This window comes from Uloborus diversus, chromosome 2 (genome assembly GCF_026930045.1).
Source record: "Uloborus diversus isolate 005 chromosome 2, Udiv.v.3.1, whole genome shotgun sequence".
Lineage (NCBI taxonomy): Eukaryota > Metazoa > Arthropoda > Arachnida > Araneae > Uloboridae > Uloborus > Uloborus diversus.
This window is the reverse complement of record NC_072732.1, coordinates 23,412,942-23,433,074: the sequence shown is the minus strand read 5'-3', so window position 1 is coordinate 23,433,074 and position 20,133 is coordinate 23,412,942. Positions and strand designations below refer to the sequence as shown.

At 32.9% G+C, this 20,133-nt stretch overlaps 1 protein-coding gene across 1 annotated transcript in view; it reads right to left on the bottom strand.

Moving 5' to 3' along the window:
- Nucleotides 1-20,133, bottom strand: part of LOC129235115 (ATP-binding cassette sub-family C member 8-like) — a gene marked incomplete at its 3' end in the record, with an annotated part of 81,233 nt that overhangs the window by 41,928 nt on the left and 19,172 nt on the right. The window contains 9 exon segments of the mRNA XM_054868804.1: nucleotides 1,454-1,591; nucleotides 2,604-2,769; nucleotides 4,586-4,681; nucleotides 6,969-7,074; nucleotides 11,707-11,908; nucleotides 13,579-13,704; nucleotides 14,802-14,939; nucleotides 15,053-15,093; nucleotides 17,625-17,787. Of these exon segments, the coding sequence (XP_054724779.1) occupies nucleotides 1,454-1,591; nucleotides 2,604-2,769; nucleotides 4,586-4,681; nucleotides 6,969-7,074; nucleotides 11,707-11,908; nucleotides 13,579-13,704; nucleotides 14,802-14,939; nucleotides 15,053-15,093; nucleotides 17,625-17,787 (1,176 nt within the window).

Here is a 20,133-nt window from a genome sequence, read left to right as displayed (position 1 = left end):
TTGGCTTCTTGAATTCAAACTATGTGTTTTGTAATAACGAGTGTGTGTTTGTGTCTAGGCATGAGTGTGTGTGTATTGTATAGGTATGTGTATGTATGTGTGTGTATCTATGCGTGTGTATTTGTGTCTGTGTGCAGGTGTGTGTATCTATGCGTGTGTATTTGTGTCTGTGTGCAGGCATGAGTGTGTGTATGTGCATGTGTAGGTGTGTGCAGGCATGAGTGCGTGTGTGTGTATGCGTGTGTGAGTGTGTGTGTATGCATGTGTGTGTGTATGCGTGTGTGTGTAGGATATTGACACAACCTGGAGGCGGTTTTCGCTAGAGCAGCAACATGAGGAGGGGTTGGTAGACCATGTTGCTGCTGAGGGAGATGGGGGGGGGGGGGAATAAAATCATAGGAATTCAAAACAGTCAAATGAGAACAATAAGCAATGTGATTGCTGAAAAAAAAAGGATATTTTGTTGTGTCATAATGGGCCAGAAAAAATAGAACATAATCCCTATTTAGAAGAAAAAAATAAATATTTCTACCACAACTACATTTATCCGAGTAATTTATAGCATGCATTAACACATTACGTACTTGACAAGTTCAAACCCAACTTGAGTAATATTTACTATCTATCCATGTATCAAAATTCAATTTAGTTAAATAATTTTTTAACCCTTATGCCAGTATTTCCCAAACAGAGTTTGAACAATTTAAATGAACCTGGGGTCAGGCTGTATCAAGAAGGTGGTAAATCAATTTAATAATTCCTGCTAATAAATTATTCTGTTCATTTAAAACCTAAAAAACTAAACCTAGTGGCTCTTAGTCTCCCTGACCGAGGGCTATGTGGTGAAAGGCAGTTTTTCCCTTTAGGTGGTCAGCCAAATGCAAAGCCGCAATGTTTAGTTCCCAAGCACACGGTACTCATTTTATCGAACCCCAGTTGGGATGAAAGCCATTCCAAATAAATGTAGATAAACTGGGTCAGCAGCATGAAAGCACAAATCCACTGGATTCATTTAAAACCTGCATTATTTTTCTTTTTTTTTAAATACATATTAGGATTGATTAGCATGGCGAAAATTGCCCTAGTGAGAGAGAAAGTTTAGGCGTTTGTTTGCCTTCCTTTGCAAGTTTTTTGAAAATGTTTCCCCAAACACAAAAATTAAAAACTGTGCAGCAAGAAAAACAATTATAAGAGCAAACAAAATAAAAATAACTAGAGCTGGTGCAAAACCAAACCTGCCAATGTTGTAAAGGCTATGCAGATCCAAACGCAACATTACAATACTGCCAGGTTAATCTTGACTCATTCATTACTTGATAATTAGCAACAAAAAAACTGAATTTTAAAGTTATATACAAAATATACACACAAAATACAAAAGTAAATACAAGAGTATTTTACTGGTTTGAGAACAAAAATGTAACTGGTTTAGTTTTCATTTCTTAGATCTTACCTTGGTTGCAGAAGATAAAAATTCCAACTTATGAGTAACCAATATAACAGTTCGATGCCTTCTCAACAACAACGTTCTAACACCGTGCTCAAACACATATGCACCCACGTGGGCATCTAATGCTGACAGTGGATCATCCTAAAATGTAATGAAATAGTTTTCTTAAGAATATAAATCTCAGCAAAAATACACTTTCTAATTTCACTTCATCTCTACATAGTATAAAATGAAGTCCCCAAAAAACGTCTGTGTGTTTGAACTCGCAAAACTCGAGAACTCAACTACCCGGCCGATTTTGCTGAAATTTTCACAGTTTGTTCCTTTAAGTCCTGAGAAGGTTTGCAGACCACTTCGAAAAAAATTCGACGAGTAGTTCTTTTTTTATTCCAATTTAGGCCCAATTTTCACATAAATTCCCGAATATGGGGGTGAAAAATTACTCGCAAATAGTAATATTACATTTCGTTCGAAAGAGTAGAATTTTCCGCGTTCTACGCTATTTGTTTCAATGTTCTAACTTTATTACAGCGGGAGTTATTTGCGTTTTTAGCTCGAATTTTTTTAGGCTTAGCTGAAATTTAGGTACTACTTTCTTCATTAAATAAATCAATAAAAAGTGAAGGAATTGTCCCACAGCTTTCTTTTTGACAGCATTGGAAAAAGCAAGAATTTTTACTCAAGATCTCTCTCGACCAATGGTCGAAAAAATTAGCTTTTATCTCGAAAGGAAAAACAGTTACAAGCATTTTTAAATCAAGTTTAAGAAATCTTGATTCCATTCAAATTGTGAACCATTTTCTTTTGCATTTTAATTCCTTAAACTTATTTTATTTTGTGTTTCCATGTTTACACATTTTAAATCCATCTTTCTGGATTTAATTTCTTAAAAGTAATTTAATATCTGTCATCATTGTTTGGAATCATGATGTTTTATTTATTTATTTGCCTGATTGTTGAATATACGTCACTTGACACAATTTTTATTTTCAAGGTGGACCGGGCAAAGCCGGGAGACGCAGCTAGTACCTCATAAACAAAGCAAGCTTTATATTTTTCTCGTGTTGCGATTTTTTGCCAAATTGAAATGAAACCATAGATTTACTGTATTCAATCACAGAAAGTAGCTGACTGAAATTATTTTTCAACATACCAAGATAACTAATCGAGCAGGGGAATAAAATGCTCTGGCAAGAGCAATTCTCTGTTTCTGGCCACCACTGAGATTTAATCCTCTCTCACCAATTTCTGTCATATCTCTAGCTGGTAGAAGGTCAATATCAGGTTGCAAAGCACAAGCTTGAATAACTTGATGATATCTAAAAATTAAGAAGTCTATAATAGTTCTGTATCCTAAGTAATTAATGTAGTAGAAGTATCCAATTGCTTTAAAAAAAAATTAATTTCTTAACAGATAAATGCACACATTCAATAAGAACTACATAAACATCAAATAATTTATTAATATTCAGTTCATGAAATTAAATTAATTACAATCAGTTCGAATCTTAAAACATAAAATATTTTCAGTTCATACCTTGATATTTCAAATTGCTTTTTATTGAGCAATCACGATTGCTTATTGCTTTCATTTGACAGTTTTGAATTCCTATCATTTTATTTTCCCGCCAGCACCCTCTGCAGCATCACCGTCGACTGGCTCCTCACGATGCTGCTCCTATAGCGAAAGCCATCTCCAGGTTGCATCCATATCCTACACACATGCGCATACATACACAACTACACACATACACACACAACTACACACATGCACACACACACACAACACCACACACGTGCACACACACACATATACACACACACATACACCAACACACACACAAACACATACACACATGCATGCATACAGACACCAACACATACACACACATACACATACCCCGCCCCCACGCACACAAACAATCATACACACAACTACCCACACACTCATGCCTGCGCACAGACACACATGCCTACACACACATACACATACCCCCTACACATAAACACACATACCCCCCACACACAAACACACTCACGCCTACATACACACACACACACACTCATGATTGCGAAAAACATAACTTGAATTCCAGATGTCAAAATCCAAATTAATTTTTTTTTTTTAGTTTGCTTCTATTGAGCTTGCGTAATGGTTTCCCATTATTTGTGGACTATGAGACTGGCATCCATTTTTTTATGTGTCATAATTATTGGCACACAAAGGTTACCACTTGAGATTTTTGGCATCCAGTTTTGAACCCAATGGGGACAATTGGGATTTTATGGCATGCGGTTACAATAGGAATTTAATTTGACCAAAAATATCTAAACTAAATAGATTCTCAAAATCCGCGTTCATAACACACTTTTCGACCCGGTAAATCTCCGCTCTGGCTTCACAAAAAACCGATTGAAAAATTCCCTATTTCCATGTAAAAAGAGGTTCTCCCATTATACCATAGAAAGCGGTTTTTACCCAGCATCCTTAGCGGCTGGTAGACGAACTCGTTTCGCGTAATGCATTCTGGGTACAAACACCGCTTTCACTCCAGAAGCTAGTAGTTGAAAGATTTCATATAAACCCCGCAAATAACCAGAATGCGGTGAAAAGCAGGTTTTTTCCGGTGTCGAAAGTGTCCATGGAAACGGCCCTAATGGGTCAACAAACCATGCACCATGATAATAAGATGTGAAGCATGACAATTTTCTGAGCCACGAAAATCAGCTGAGATTTTAATCAACTAGATTTGAATCTGTGACCTTATGTGTAAGAGGTCATTGCCTAGCCACTACACTATCCTGCCAGCAGTACTTAAACTCAAAAATAAATTTCAATTTATACCAAAAAATTCTTTCAGAACTAAAAGAACCAGTAGTCAAGCACATAAGATCACAAGAGAGAGAGAGCAAATCAAGACATTTGAAGCTGCTGGAAATTTCGTATCATGTTTCCCCAACTTTAACAATAAAATTATGCATGTGCAAATTAAAAATTTGAAGGCAAATAAAATTGTAAGAGAACCTGCTATGAAACACTGACAGATAAACAGAGTAAAAAAGCAGCATCTTGTCAACTGCACAGAAGTCAAATAACAGTTAAGACAGTCCAAACATATTAAAAATATAACTTACCTGCGACCATCATAAGGCTGACCAAACAAAATATTTTCTTTAAGAGTAGCATTTATCAACCAAGGCTTCTGAGGAACATATGCAATCACAGGACAACTACAAATACAAAGTGATGCTTTAGTGACCTAACAAAAAATATTCAAAGGTATAAGGCGCCCATGAGAGGGATAAAGGGGGCTTGTGCCCACCTCTAGACATTGGCACTGTCATTTTTCAAAATAAAGTTTGAGCATGAATATCATTCAAAACATTTCAACACAAGCCATAAATGAATGACTGTTATTAAAACCTTCTTTACATTAACATTTTTATATTTTAACATGTATTGATTTTCAGTTCGAATTATTTTAGATAAAATATTTCCACCTGTCTTCTAAAGAAAACAGAACTATGAGTTCAGCTATATTTGGGAAGTTGAATCGTAATACAAAAATAGTTTTTCTCTATCGCTCTACTTTTTAAGGTCAGTGTTTCAGGGTTTCTAACTGCTCTGCATCTTGCGGAGTTTCTCTGCAAAAATAGCGAAACTCCAGAAAAAGTTATCTTGCTCCGCAGTTTCCGGCCTAGTGTTTGTAAGCACGAGTGTTTAAAGCTGTTTTTTATTTTTATGCTAGTGCTTAAAATGACTATCAAAGCTCAAAAACAGTTTTAGATAGGTGGTTTTAGTTTTTTATTGAATCATATGCAAAATACAGAGCTGATCCGCAAAATTTCAAAATCACCACAGATGATCTGCAAATTGTTTCCCCAAGGTTGGCAGCCCTGGTGTTGCTGTTATTACCAAACTATGCAGCTTTAACTCCATTTTGTTGGCATAAAAAAGGAACTACAGGCTTTTGAAATAAGCTTTTTTCTGGCACATTTGCCCTATTGTCAATCTACAATCCAGTTACTTAAAAGAAATAAGTCCAGATGGGGAAAATACCTGGCAAGTTTAGTGACAAAGCTTCAGCGAGTTGAGGTCAATTTGTATCCTTGCCTCATGCTGGCTCTCTTGGCATGATGCATGACAAGTTGGGTCTTTTTATATAATATTTTCAGGGCCCAATTAAAATACTAGGGGGCCCTAGGCAAGAAACATTTTTTCAAGGTATTAAAATTTTAAAAATACAAATACTTTTCTCTGCACACACCCCATCTCTTAGCTGTAAGCTTTAGAAGAACACAAACACTCAAGGAGGACCAGGAGTGCCAATTTCAGAGGTGTTGAAGTGCTCAAACACTCGTTCAAAATATTTGCTGGGATGCACCTTAAGTACACCAAAGAAATGGGAAATAAAAAAAGGAGGAAAAAATAATAACATTTTCTCTCCTTTTCTTACATAAGAGTATAATAAAATTTTGGGGCACAAGGCCACAGTCTAGTTGGCCTACTTGGTAATCAGGCTCTGAATAGCATAATGATATAATAGCAATAAAAATTCCATGTTTAGTGTTTATTTGATCTATGGATTTAACTTAAACCCATGTCACGTATACTTCACCAAAATATTACAGTCAGTCAATAAATAACGAGTCAGAGGCTATAAAACATATTTTAATCGACATTCTTCAAAATTACCGACTGAAATTGTTTTAAACACTCATCCCACTAGGAAACTAGTCATATAATTCTGTGCTCATAAAAGTCCTTCCGCTGCTGCTGGAACCAATTACAAACGCACTTCTTTGCTTCATTGTCTGAATGAAATTGTTGTTCCCAAAGTGCCTTCTTGAGTCCCCCAGAGATGTGAAAGTCACACGGGGATAGATCTGAACTATAAAGGGGATGCTTCAAGACTTCCCACTACAATTTCCACAAAAGTTTCTTTTTTGAATTGGCAGTGTGTGGTCCCAGTAAACTTTCACGTGCTGTCATTCTGTTGCACAACATCACTAGACCATAGACAGCCAATGCAACAGAGGAGCTTTTGCAGAAGTTTAAGTGGGAAGTCTTGAACCACTCCCCTTAGAATCCAGATCTATCCCTGAGTGATTTTTACATCCTTGGGGAACTCAACCTTTGAGGACAACGATTTCCTTCGGATGATGAAGTAAAAAGGAATGCGCACGTAATTGGTTCCAGTAGCAGCCAAAGGACTTTTATGAGCATGGAATTATGCGACTGAATTTCCCGTGGGGTTAATGTTTAAACAATTTCGAACAGTAGTTTTGAAGAATGTCGAATAAAATCTGTTTTATAGCCCCTGACTCGTTATTTATTAACTGACCCTAATATTATGTCTTAAAAATGTCCCAGGCAAAATCAAATGTAATATTTGAATTCAGAGCACCATGTTCCTACAAAATCAGTTTTGTATATCCCAGCACCAAAATGACAGTTGCCATGTGTAATTAGTGACAATCATGAGTAATAGGAGATCAAATTTTTCATCAAACAAACCTATTCCAACTAATAGATCCACTTATTACATGAAGCTCACCAAGGATGGCTGACAGGAGAGATGATTTTCCACTGCCCACAGAACCCACAACAACAGTCAGCTTTCCTACAAAACAAAGTGAGTATCATGATCTACTGAGTGCCAGCACTAAGGGCGCCCATATAGGGGGGCAAGAGGGGGCTCAAGTCCCCCTTAGAAATGAGAACTTCCTTAATTTTAGTGCTTTTTTCTTTGCAAAAATGTATAAAAATTTGTTTTCCAACCATTAATGAATAAGTCATTAAAAATGCCAAATTTTAATATCTCTAATCTGTACTGAAATCGGTTTCCATGGGGAAAATATTCTGCTAAACCATGGGGAAAATTTTTTAGCCCCCCTTAAAATTTTACATATGGGTGCCCTTGGCCAGTACTACTCACAAGTAAAATTAAATGTGTTTTTTTTCACCAAATTTTGAAACAAAAATTGCAAAAAATAATTCATTTCCTTAAATGAAGTGCAATTCGTAAAACTAAAAAAAAAACTCTCAACCTTTGGAAAAACACATATGACATGTCGTGAAACAGAAATCCATTTTTGTTCCATTAAAAATGAAATACTTTGAAGTTTTAACTAAAAATACATTTGTTTAAAAAATTGATTTCTAAACATAAAACAAAACATCAAGTAAAGAGGAAAAAAATGGTAATTGCAAAAGAATTATTCTTATCACAAGCCTTATACACTTCACACTTTAAAAAAATAGGAATATTAAAGGGCAAAATCAAAAATACAGATTAATTTTTCATCAAAAGAAGATAAAGCTCCAGAGTGGGTCTTCAATTTCAGAGTTGAAAGGTCTTTTAAGTGGCTGAATATTTTACTGCCATTTTTAGTAATAAAGCTTCAATGCATGAAACGTAATGCCAAGCTTGAAGGAAATGTAATGCCATGCTTTTGATTAAGTGCGTACATAATCATAAAAATAAAATTTACCTTTTTAATTTACTTGTTAAAAATTTCATCAACAGAAATGTCTACAACACCTATTTTAAACAGGAGATTGTTAACTTTGGGGACTTTCTAAGGGCTTGAATGACTTTTTCAAGTTTAAATTTCACTCAGCGTAAAGGCCCAAAAAATAATTTTACCTTCACATGTTACATTAAACTGAAATTGTAAGAAGTATGTTTCAAACACGTAAAATCAATTAGTTCCGATTAGTTAAGAAATAGAAAAGTCTCTCATTCTTTGAGGGCAGAAATTTTTTTCGGTCTACTCCAAGTGCAGGGTTCAGCAGGCCTCAGCCGAACACATCCTGGACTGCTTGGGTCTTACCAAAGAACACTTATATGCCTCCCCTCTTCTTGTCCTTGATTTCATAAGCAGACTTAGATAAAATGAAAAGCTTTCTGCAAACACAAATCCTAACTGGAAATTTTTTTGCAAATAGTTATTTTGCCCAATTCACCCTTGAATAAAGAATTAAATTTATAGTTAAATACAAAGAGTAAAAAGAAAAGTGCTTTAAATCATTTTTTTTAACAATAATATATAGTTTGCTTATTTTTCACCAACTGAAGAAAACTGTCAATCCCATTATTTTTTTTTCACACATGTGCTTTGGTAGAAATGAACTGGGATTTTTTAAAATTTTCTTTAAAAATTTTTTTTTTTTTTTTAACTAGTAACATTAGCAGATGAAAAAAAATTTTGCAGAGCCAAAAATTTTCTGCAAACGCTGTTCGCGCGTTCGTCTATATTATGCAAGACTGTTCATAAGGGTCAATGATTTGCTGGATCTTGTCTGGCTCCGTCAGATAACCAGAGGATTAGAAACAATATTTAAGAAATATCAAGTTTCTGCAAAATGATTCTGCTGCTTATTTATTTACTTTTTAATGGCAGCATTTGACTTTGAAATGCTTATTACATTCAATTAAAAGCTTTTTAAGAAATAACCTTTTTAAAAGAATAAGTTGAAACATAACTTTTTAATTGAAAAAGGAAAACACACAAACTGTTTCATAAAGAAACAATCAAATATGCAATTTCTCAACCAATAATTAACTTTACTGAAAGGGTATCTTTTCTCTTGATGTCTAGACATACAACACCTGTTAGGTCTATTCGCAACTCCAACGAACTATAGGGGGCACTGAAGTCACTGTCTAATGGCGGACTTAAAAACTAAAACAAACGCACATGGTAACGAAGAAAATGCTAAAAGTGTTGTGATTTTTGTTTGTACGTATGATTTTTTCGCTTTATTCTTTTTAAATTAATTTTCAAAGTCTTGTGGATATTCTGACCCACGTAGAAAGAAGTGAGAATTCAAGAAGCATTACTAAATGTCAAAGATTAATGTAAACTACGTAGTTCGTAGTTCTAAGCAGCTATTTCCACGATGTTGAATTCGATATTTATCAATTCTTGATAAAACTAAATAATAATTGTGGCCTGACAAGAATAACAATTAATGCTAGAAAATTCAATATGACATTACAAATTATTATCGAAAGAAGATGATACTTTTTTGCCTTGCTTGGCTAGCGCTTATTGTTTTGCATTTGTAGCCGAGTTATTTTTCTCGAATTCCCGAATCGGTTAATTTAAAAATTTTCTGTTTCGATTTTTCTAATTTCTGAGTTACGATTTAATTGTGTCATGTTATGCAAATCATCAACAAAATTCTCACGGATATATGGTGGTAGTTTTCTTTTCAGTTGATTGACCATTATTTCTTTTCACTTATCGAATTCTATAATCTTACTACCATTTTATTCCACTCATGATAAAAATTAAAAATGGTTTAACTAAAAATGCGAAATCTCGCCAAGGCTACTTTGCTCGCACAATACTAAAACTATAACCCTAAACAAATTTGGCGAAATCTTTCAGCTGAGAATGAAAAGAATAAAGTAAATTCTTTCTCGGTTAAACATTTTACATTTTGTTCTACGATAATAAATTCAAGAAAATATTTTGCATACTGTCCATTCCAACTAAATGCTGCTGTAAAATATGGTTAGTTTAATCAATTTAAGATTAAAAAAAAACTCATATTCTTACAAATTCATACAAAACAATAAAAATTTTTACTTTGTATATCAAATCATATTTTAGAAGGAAATATGGAAAACTAACATAATTTTGAGAAGCTCGAGAATACTACTAAGGGACGAATTAATTTCTGTAGTTGAAAGCAAACTAAGACACATCGATTGCGTTAATAAATACTCAGAACAAACTGCCTGTGTTTACGTCAACAGACACACGGGGAACGCAACGTGGCAATGTTTTAGTTTCATCGGCAGTTTTGTAAATCACCGCAAGGTAGCGTATTTGAGCGCTTGAGTTGCGAATGATTTATTGGATTATGAACAAAAAACTGTGGCAGACCCATAATTTCAGATTTTTTAGGACGGGGGAGTATATCTACTCAATAAACCATGTATGGGGGGAGGGGAATGCATGCATGTATATAAATAAATTACATTTCTCAAAGCAGGGAATGGGTGGGGGGGAGGGCAATAATCACTTTTTATAATCTTATTTGCATTATTAGATTTTGATTTCATTGTTTTTGACAGAAAACCCACAGCATCCTTCATATTTATCTATTTATTAATTTTGAACTGAGTATTTTGGGAAAAAAATGCTACAAAGGTTAGAGCACTATTTTGCTCACAATTTGGATAACCGTAGAAGTTTGAATTTTATTTTCAAGTTTGAATTACATTAACTACGATAAAAATACACAATAATGAAAGTCCTTTGGCCTACAGCCAAACTTAAATGCCAAAGTCATAACATACACAATGATTACACATTGATTGTCGTACACATTACATTACACATAGATATTGTTAACTATTCATTTTACAATTTTAAGTCTGTATGTTCTAATATTTTAAATGTATAATTTGTTTCAATTGATATTTTTATATTATTGCTGCCACTGTAACTGGATTCCTTCTGTAGTGTGCATAGACTAATAATAAGAGTAGACCGAGCTTTCCCAGACTTGCTGATGAAAAAATTGGTTCATGGATACATCATGTGACTGGTGGAAGGCTTGGCGAAAACTTTGGCAGATTGGTTGCTACATGGCAACATTATCTATAGTTTGGCACTCAACATGTATTTTAACACGTAATGTGTTTTCATTATAATTTTTTTCCAGGTGCAGAGATTGAACTGTTTTTCTTTTAGTTATGCATTATTTTTACATTAGTAATTAGTTTTTGTTCACAGTTTTCAGTAACTTTTATTTCATTTGGAACTGCTACGTCAACGTTGGCGAGAACGTAATGGAGTAAACGTTTTGTGTTAACGCCAAAATGTACTAATCGGTATCTTAAATTGAAATTGTAGGTAAAAATCTTACCGTTTGCCGATTCTTTTTGGACGCTTGCATCTTTAATTGTTTAGAGAGTTATTGAAATTGACTAAAGAAAATGCACAATACTATCTAAACGAAAAACTCACTATATTAACAAAATATTTACAAATTAGAATAACAAATTTACAAATCAGACTCCATAAAAGATCATTCTTCCGTGTTCCATCAATTCTATTTATTTTATTTCTCGCGGGCGTTGGTCGTCTGCTACGCTGTTGCTAGGATATCCACCAGTCACATGGTTTGGTTTATGAGCAGCAAAAGGGTTGCCATAGCTCGGTCTATTCTTATTATTAGTCTATGGTAGTGTGCATTACTTTTAATAAATAAATAAATAATAAATACTTCTTACCATTTGGAATCTGGACATTGATATCTCTGAGGCTAGGTATTGTATAAGAAGTATCATATGAAAAACTTCCTTTCTTGATGGTTAAAAGGGTATTTTCTTCTGACGGTGTGTAATTATAAAATTCTGGCAGAAAAACTCCGTCTCCTTCTTCTGAACCAGAAAGATATCCACGACTGTCAAAAGAATTTTCCTTTAGATGAAGCTAAAAAAAGAGAGAAATAATTATATTATATTGTAATATATGACTCTTTCACATCTATTATGAATAAAAAACTCTTCAGATAAACACATTTGCACAGGTCAATTAATAATATACAATTGAAGCAGTGAGAAGCAAAGGGATGTAAGAGGACATTCTTAAGTTTCGAGTAAAACGCGTTTAAAGTTTTGGTCCTTGGTAGGCTATCATTGAAAAGTTGCTCTAAATCATGCTGTATAGCAGCACCTAACAGGGCTATTAGTACCATCTATTGCAAAAAAAACGAGGAGAGGTTTACCTATTATTCATACTGGTTATCTCTATATTTTAAACTAGTGGTACCCGCACGGCTTTGCCCGTAATAGAAAAATGAAAAGGTCTTTGGTTCACCTGTATATTTACAAATAATGTGGAGGGTGAATTTTCTCGCCAATAGGCTTGTACCCAGGTTACGGTTCCACGTTATGACAATTTCGTATCTCGCCAATTGGCTTCTGCCCATGTAATGGTTCCACATTATGATAATTTTGTTCTTAAAATTGGAATAAAAAAAAAACCACATCGAATTTTCGAAAAATCGCTTTGAGGTGCACACCCCCATACTACAAACTAACTTTGTGCCAAATTTCATGAAAATCGACCGAACGGTCTAGTCGCTATGCGCGTCACAGAGATCCAGACATCATCCAGACATCCAGACAGAGAGACTTTCAGCTTTATTATTGGTAAAGATGCTGGCACTTACATCCCTTTGCTTCTCACTGCATTAATTTTAAAATGAAAATCATGGTTGAAACTTGTTTCGTTTCATGCAATTCATTTTAACCCGAAAGGGTACAAAGCTTTGAAATGGAAACATTTTTATAAGCAACCATAACAAGACAATCAAATATGTACCAGTACATTTGCATATACAAACTACACTAAAAAGAAATCTTGAGGCTTAAAAAATGGGTTCAGGTTAACCCCTTAACAATTGAATAATTTTAAAGAAAACGGTCATAAAAGTGTCTATTTTTTTATTTAAGAAAATGATATAAAAATAAGTGCATGTACAACATGTGCATTCAATTTCTCATTTTCAATATTTTTAGATTGATATTTTAGAAAAATTTAAAATTTTATGAAAAGTTAACAAGCAAGCCCAAGCAAGCAGCAAAATTTTAAGAAATAAGTCTTTGAAGCATTCAAAAAGAATTTTATTAATCTTTTGTGTAATATAAGTAAAGATAAGTAAATTTTTCTTGTGTGGTAAATTTCAAAGCTTGAGATACAGAGGCCAACGTCACAATCTGGTAAGTAGTACCAAAATTTTTTCCTGCATCTCTACAATTACATTTAAAATCCACAATTACGTTTAAAATTGGCTGATACTGCCATCTAGTGTATAAAAAGAGAAATAAAATGTATTCTGGGCCGAAGAAATGAATTGATTTTAATCATTTTGTCGCGTTAATATTGCACACCCCAGCAAAGCAATATCACTGGAACGAGAAATGAAGATCAAAACCCCAGCACGGCAAATTCACGGGAGCAAGAGGGAAGGGGTTAACAAAGTTCCTGGCTATAAAACTCATATTTAATCCAACCCTTCATAAAGATTTAACTGTCACTTTTTCTTTGAGATGCAAAGCACCACATTAACACTCATTTGCATTCAAAAAACAACTTACCAACACACTTCCACTTTCTGGAACAAACTCGACCGTAGCTTCTGGGGCATCGGGATCATCTCTCCATGGCAACGTCAAATCAACTTCAGGCATCACTAAGAAATCAGTGAGTCTCCTGGTGCTTACCTAAATGTTGATGAAATACTAGTTAAAACAATTATTAACAATCATGGATATTATTAACAAATAAATCCCAGAATTTTTACACACTTATCACTTCACACAATTATTGGAATTTTTACTTGCATTGAATACAATTCTAGGTTTTATTTGTTATTACTGTTGTTTGCATAAAAGAATTTGCTTAAAATGTTTATATTTAAAAAGCATCACACTTAAGAGCAGGGATTAGTAACTGGAAGGAGCAAGTTCCGCAAACTGATTAGAAAAAGCTGAGCCAAAGATCCCAAGTCATATATGGTTCAACTGTGACGACCTTTTGCTCCAAACTTGTGGGGAAAAAAATTAATTTGAATTTTGACCTCTTGAATTCAAATTATGTTTTTCGCAATCATGTGTGTGTGTGTACGTATTCGTGTGTTTATGTGTGTGTGGGGGGTATGTGTGTTTGTGTGTAGGGGTATGTGTGTGTGTGTAGGCATGTGCGTTTATGTCTGTGTGCAGGTATGAGTGTGCGGATAGTTGTGTGTATGAGCGTTTGTGTGGGGGGGGGGGCAATGTGTATGTGTGTGTAGGCATGTGTGTTTGTGTCTGTGTGGGTAGTTGTGTGTTTGTGTATGTAGGTGTGTGTGTGTGTGTGCCTGCGTGTGTGTTTGCCTGCGTGTGTGTGTTTGTGTGTGTGTGCCTGCGTGTGTGTGTGCCTGTGTGTGTGTGTTTGCCTGCGTGTGTGTGTGTAGTTGTGTATACATGCGCGTGTGTGTAGGACATGGATGCAACCTGGAGACAGCTTTCGCTATAGGAGCAGCATGAGGAGGAGCCGGTCGACGGTGGTGCTGCAGAGGGTGCTGGCGGGAAAATAAAATGATAGCACATCAAAACAGTCAAGTGAGAACAATAAGCAGTCGTGATTGCTCAAAAAAAAAAAAAGATTTCTTTCAATAATTTACTTTAAATGCTATCATGTGACTTGGGATCCTTGCTACAAGAATAGAGCACTCCACTCTCTCTACCTCTTCTAACTGATACTTAACTGTAATTTTGATACAATTTGTAGCTTATTTAAGAAATAAAGTAGATGATAAAGATAAAAAGATTTCTCTTACAACAGCATTGATAACCATGGGAATTACAAAAGGAATGATGTACAATGGAACAGTCAACTGGTTGAACAAGGCTAGACCAGTAAAAACATCAGGTGGTGACAAAGGTCTTCCTTCAATTTTTGAGAACAATGAAAATGTCTGCAACAAATATCAATATGTGGACTATAAAACACAGTTACAATAAATTTTAAGCATCTTTCAACTTTTGTTTCATATTTATTAAAAGCAAATTTTATATGGAAAAGACTCACCACAAGAGTAACAATAATTGATGAAGTTTGGGTGATAAATGCTGAAAATAGTAATGTAAACTAGTATTAGTAAGCAAAAGGAAACTAAAATATTACACAATAAAATTATAAGCACCTGTTTTCTGTATTATAATTTTACTATTATTTTCATATGTATAAGAAAAATTTCAGAAGTGGTAATGTAGTAAAAGCAAAAACTTTCTGAATCCACTGTAATATTAAAATCTGTTCGCCTCTGTCTGTCTGTCTGTCTGAAGATCTATCTTCTCAAGAACCGCTGCGAATCGAGAGTCAAACGAGATACCGATCAATTCGAAATTTTCCAAAGAAAACAATAGAACCAATCTCGTAATTGTGCGCGTTTAATTAGCGGAGATATTAATTAAAACGTTAATTAACATAACGTTATTCGGGAATTTTATTTCTTTCCTGTTGCCATTTTGCATTTGCGTGAGCAAGTAAAATTCTAATAATTGTTTTAAAAGAGATTTTTTTGGCTGCTGTCCAAATCTTAAAACAACGTTTCCATCTAGAATTTCATTTTAAATTAGTTTAAAATTGGTTGCTCTATTCGGATATAGCCTTTATTTTATCGTCTGTCCTTTTTTATTTTTTACATTCAACGTTCTTAACTCCTTTCAATATATGAAAGTTGTTTCTTTAGACATGTTTATTGATTGTAGGGTAAGTTTATCATTCACCGGCCTCATATTTTGGTACATTTAGGATGTGCGACTAATTATGTTTATTTTGTTGGACTTTTTCCCGTCACATGTGTGAGTTTTCGAAATTAATAACTCTCTTTTTCCTTCCTGTTTCTATTTTTGAAATACAGTTTGTATCGTTAAAAGAACATGTTAAATTAAGATTGTTTGGATTTCTTTAAGTGAAACAGAGTTGAACAAAAATATTGTTTTTAAGGATTTAACTAAAGCTTAATTCGAATCTGATGACTTGGTATTAAATTAATGCTGATTGGTATTTATTAAGTCTTGGTGCTTTAGTTTCACGAAAGCAACCAAAAAGTATGTGTCATTTTATGTAAAAAGTTGATCGTAATTGTACATACAAATGTTTCAGGTATAGTCTATCAGATTTAATTCAGTTTAAAGTGAGCACAGATTATAATTGATTATGCATATATTTTCATCTTTTGTGCTAATTGAAAATACTCATAACTTGCATTATTGATAACTATGATTAACTTTAAAGAGATTTTTGCCAAAAATATGCTCTACTGGTGTTTTGCAAACCTTGCATTACGCGTATTTATTTACTCCTTAGCGCTTTAGAAACTGATGTCAGAGTAATACAAAAACATCAATTGGACATCTCTTTCATTTTTTAAGTAGCCCGTGCAACGCCGGGCACGCAGCTAGTAAAGAATGAACAGCTGCTAATTTTGCCACTACAGCACAAATTAATTACAATGACTTGTGAGTGCATCAATATATATCTCACTTCAAAAATGAAACAAATCACATGACCATAGTGATGTAAAATACCTGGGTATTTATTTTTAAGGGTAAATACCCAGGGTATATAACCAGGTAAATACCCAAAATGGGTATTTACCCGGGTATGTATTTCAAAAGTTTATATTTAACTAAAATACTTTTCTATATTTATTCTATGTATATATATATATAACCGACCATTATACCATATGACCATATGTAATTGACCATATACAAAACGATAAATTTTTGTCCAAAATTTGTATTTTGATCGCATATTTATAGAATTATTGTGTGAAACAACTTAGCAATCTAATATGATATTCACATTAAATGTGTTGGATATGCCTAATCAATGTTGCTCGCCAAATTTCAGATAAGAAAGGCCATTCTATAAAAAGTAAAAAGCTTAACTGGTTACAAAAAAAAAAGCAAACATCAATTTTTTAAGGTCCTAGTCTTTTATAACCCTGTAATATGTCCCTTCATGACATCAAAATGTAACAAAATGTCGCTAAATTTATTATTGCTATTTATTTACTTATATCTTTTGCAGAATGTTAATGTGAAAACTTTCTATATTTGCCTCGTTATCACTTAAACAGCAATAAAATAAATAACATCACAGTTTTAATAACTTCTCTGTTTATTCTTCCAAACATCCCTCATGCTTCCTTCTTTTTTTTTTTTTTTCATTTTGTATATGACTAACTTGGATTATAATTTTGAAATCCTGAAGTTCATCATTGAATTGCTTATACTTCTCCAATTATGACATTGAAAAGAGAGATTCTTTGATTCACAAAATGTTTCTTTCATGATTTCATCAAGCCTTTTAATAAAAAATATTATAAACTGTGTAACACATATGTATGTATCAGTTTTACCAATTATTTCATATTAAGCTTTTAAAAAAAATATTCCCATTCACTTTTCGCATTTTTTTGTAAAATACCCAGTTTTTGGGTATTTACCTAGGCCTTGGGTTAATATCCAGGTAAATACCCAAAAAATATTTACCTACCCGCTGGGTATTTACCCGATCCACATCACTACATGACCATCAAAAGCACTCAGTAAGCTCCAATAAACACGTTAGTGCTAGAATCACTTACTGTTGAAAGCGACACAAATGGAATCACTTTTCAAAATTTTCAGCTCTTTATCTCGAATTTTCTTAACTAGATTGGCATAAGTTCTCTCCCAACCATACAACTTCAGAAGTTTTATTCCTTGAAGAAGCTCAGTAGTTTTCTTCAGACGCTCGTCGGAAACATCCTAAAAAAAAATAAATGTGCTAAAAAATACGTTATGGAGTACTTTCATAAACTGAATAGTAAAATATGTTATTCGACTGTGTTCAATTTTAAATTAAACTACATGTTCTTTTATCTTATCTTCAAATTATTCAGAGAATTCTTGATCGAAAGTCTACAAACTTTTCAATTATACTGCATTAAAATGAAATAAATACTTTAAAAGGATTTAAGCAAATCAAAAATAAGTAGAGGACTTCAATTTCAAACTTTTTATAAACACAAAATTATAATCTTTATTTAAAAAAATAATAATAAAAATAAATAAAAAATAAACAAAACACATGATTACACTGGTTGAACAAAATTTAGAAAAATACCATTAGTTGTCCAGTTTTGCTTCATGTTAGTGAGGACTGCAAATGTCATATAGGTAGTGGGATATTGAAAGAACAAAGAAACATATTACCACTTGAAATAAGAAAACATACATAAGCATTTAAAAAAGAAAACTGTCACTAAAATAAGGCTTAAGATGAAGGATAGTTTAAAGAACAGGGTTTTTTTTCTTTGTTATAGGATGAAAACATTTAAAAGAGATTGTAGGGGTTGATCGAATTTGACATTATAACATGTTCTCTAAAGAAATGGGACTAAACCTATTACTTCTAAATTTCTTGGAAATTATTCAATAACTATACTTTTGTAGCATAATCAAAATAAAATTAAAATTCAAAAAAAATTAACAACAGTTAAATTAAACTGGTTTTTAAAAAAAGAACTTAGAATCAATAAGGAATTCAATAAGTAACTGAGAATAAAAAGTAAGCTTTTTGTTACATACACTATTCCTAATCATTCCCTCAAACTTTTTATGTCATTAAATCTGCACGGATGTAACAAACAAAAAAAAAATTATGTTTAAAAAAAAATTACTTGAAATAAACTCACTTGAAACATTACTTGAAAAATATTCAAACTCAGTTACAGACTTGAACAGCTTGAGAATAATTAAATAAATCAATAAAACAGCTCATGAATGTGTGAATGTTGTTTTAAAACAAAACTATATCACTCACTGTGCACTTAAACACTCATTTTCTTTTTTATTCCTTTATATTTTTCAGAAGGAGGAAAATTTCCACAGATGGGAAAGAAGACAAAGAAAAGCAGTAAGTAAGCAAGAACGAAGCATTTTTCGAAGAAATAGAGACTGTAAAATCTGTAATGAACAATCAAAGAAACAAAACACACTCATGAGACAGAATATTAAACTTGTTTGGAGTAAGAAACCATGCATTTGACACATATTAAACATACGATACTATTACTACATCCACATCCTCTCCCTTTAACTTATGAGAGTTGCAAAGAGTAACTATTTTTAAGTTCAAAACCATAAAACACTTGGAAAGAATACCCCGAGTTCAACACATAAATGTTAGTTTCAAAAAATACTCACACACAAATGAGCCGCTCAGAAGCCAATGCAGTTAAGTCCAGTGGCGTAGCTAGACCCGACTTTCGGGGGGGGGGGGTTACTTCTTATATAATATGTATATATATATATATATATATATATATATATATATATATATATATATATATATATATATATATATACATATATATATATATATATATATATATATATATATATATATATACATATATAATATATATATATATATATATACATACATATATATATATATATATATATATATATATATATATATATACATATATATATATATATATATATATATACATATATATATATATATATATATATATATATATATATATGTATAATCGCTTGGAATTTTTCCCTTTTCTTTTTTTTTTCTTTCTCTTCTCTCTTCTTTTTCTCTTTTTTTTTGAGACTAACTTTTCGGGGGAGGTTTTGTCCCCAAACCCCCCCCCCTTAGCTACGCCCCTGGTTAAGTCCATATTTTGATATTCTCTGATTTTTGGAAATTTTCATGAAATAAATAATAATCTTCTTAGTTATTAAAGGATTTACTCGTTGGTTACTTTTTTCTAGGTGAGACAGCCCCTTTTTTAATAGCTTCTGACTATATTGTATAATAATTTCAGATGCCATTGTGAATAAGTCCACCTTTTATCAATATTTTTTTACATAAACTTTGAAATGAAAATTAAATTCTTCTTCTTCTTTCGGGATATTTGTTGGCAACACCGAAAAACAAGAAACTCATAGTAAAAGAAGTCGTAATCCCAGACGCAGATACTTAAATTCAGATATTTCTATTGCAAAAATGTATAACCTGTATGTCGAACAATGTAATGAAGAGCAAATTGTACCAGTAATGGAAAAGTTTTATTACCATGTATTTTCGACAAA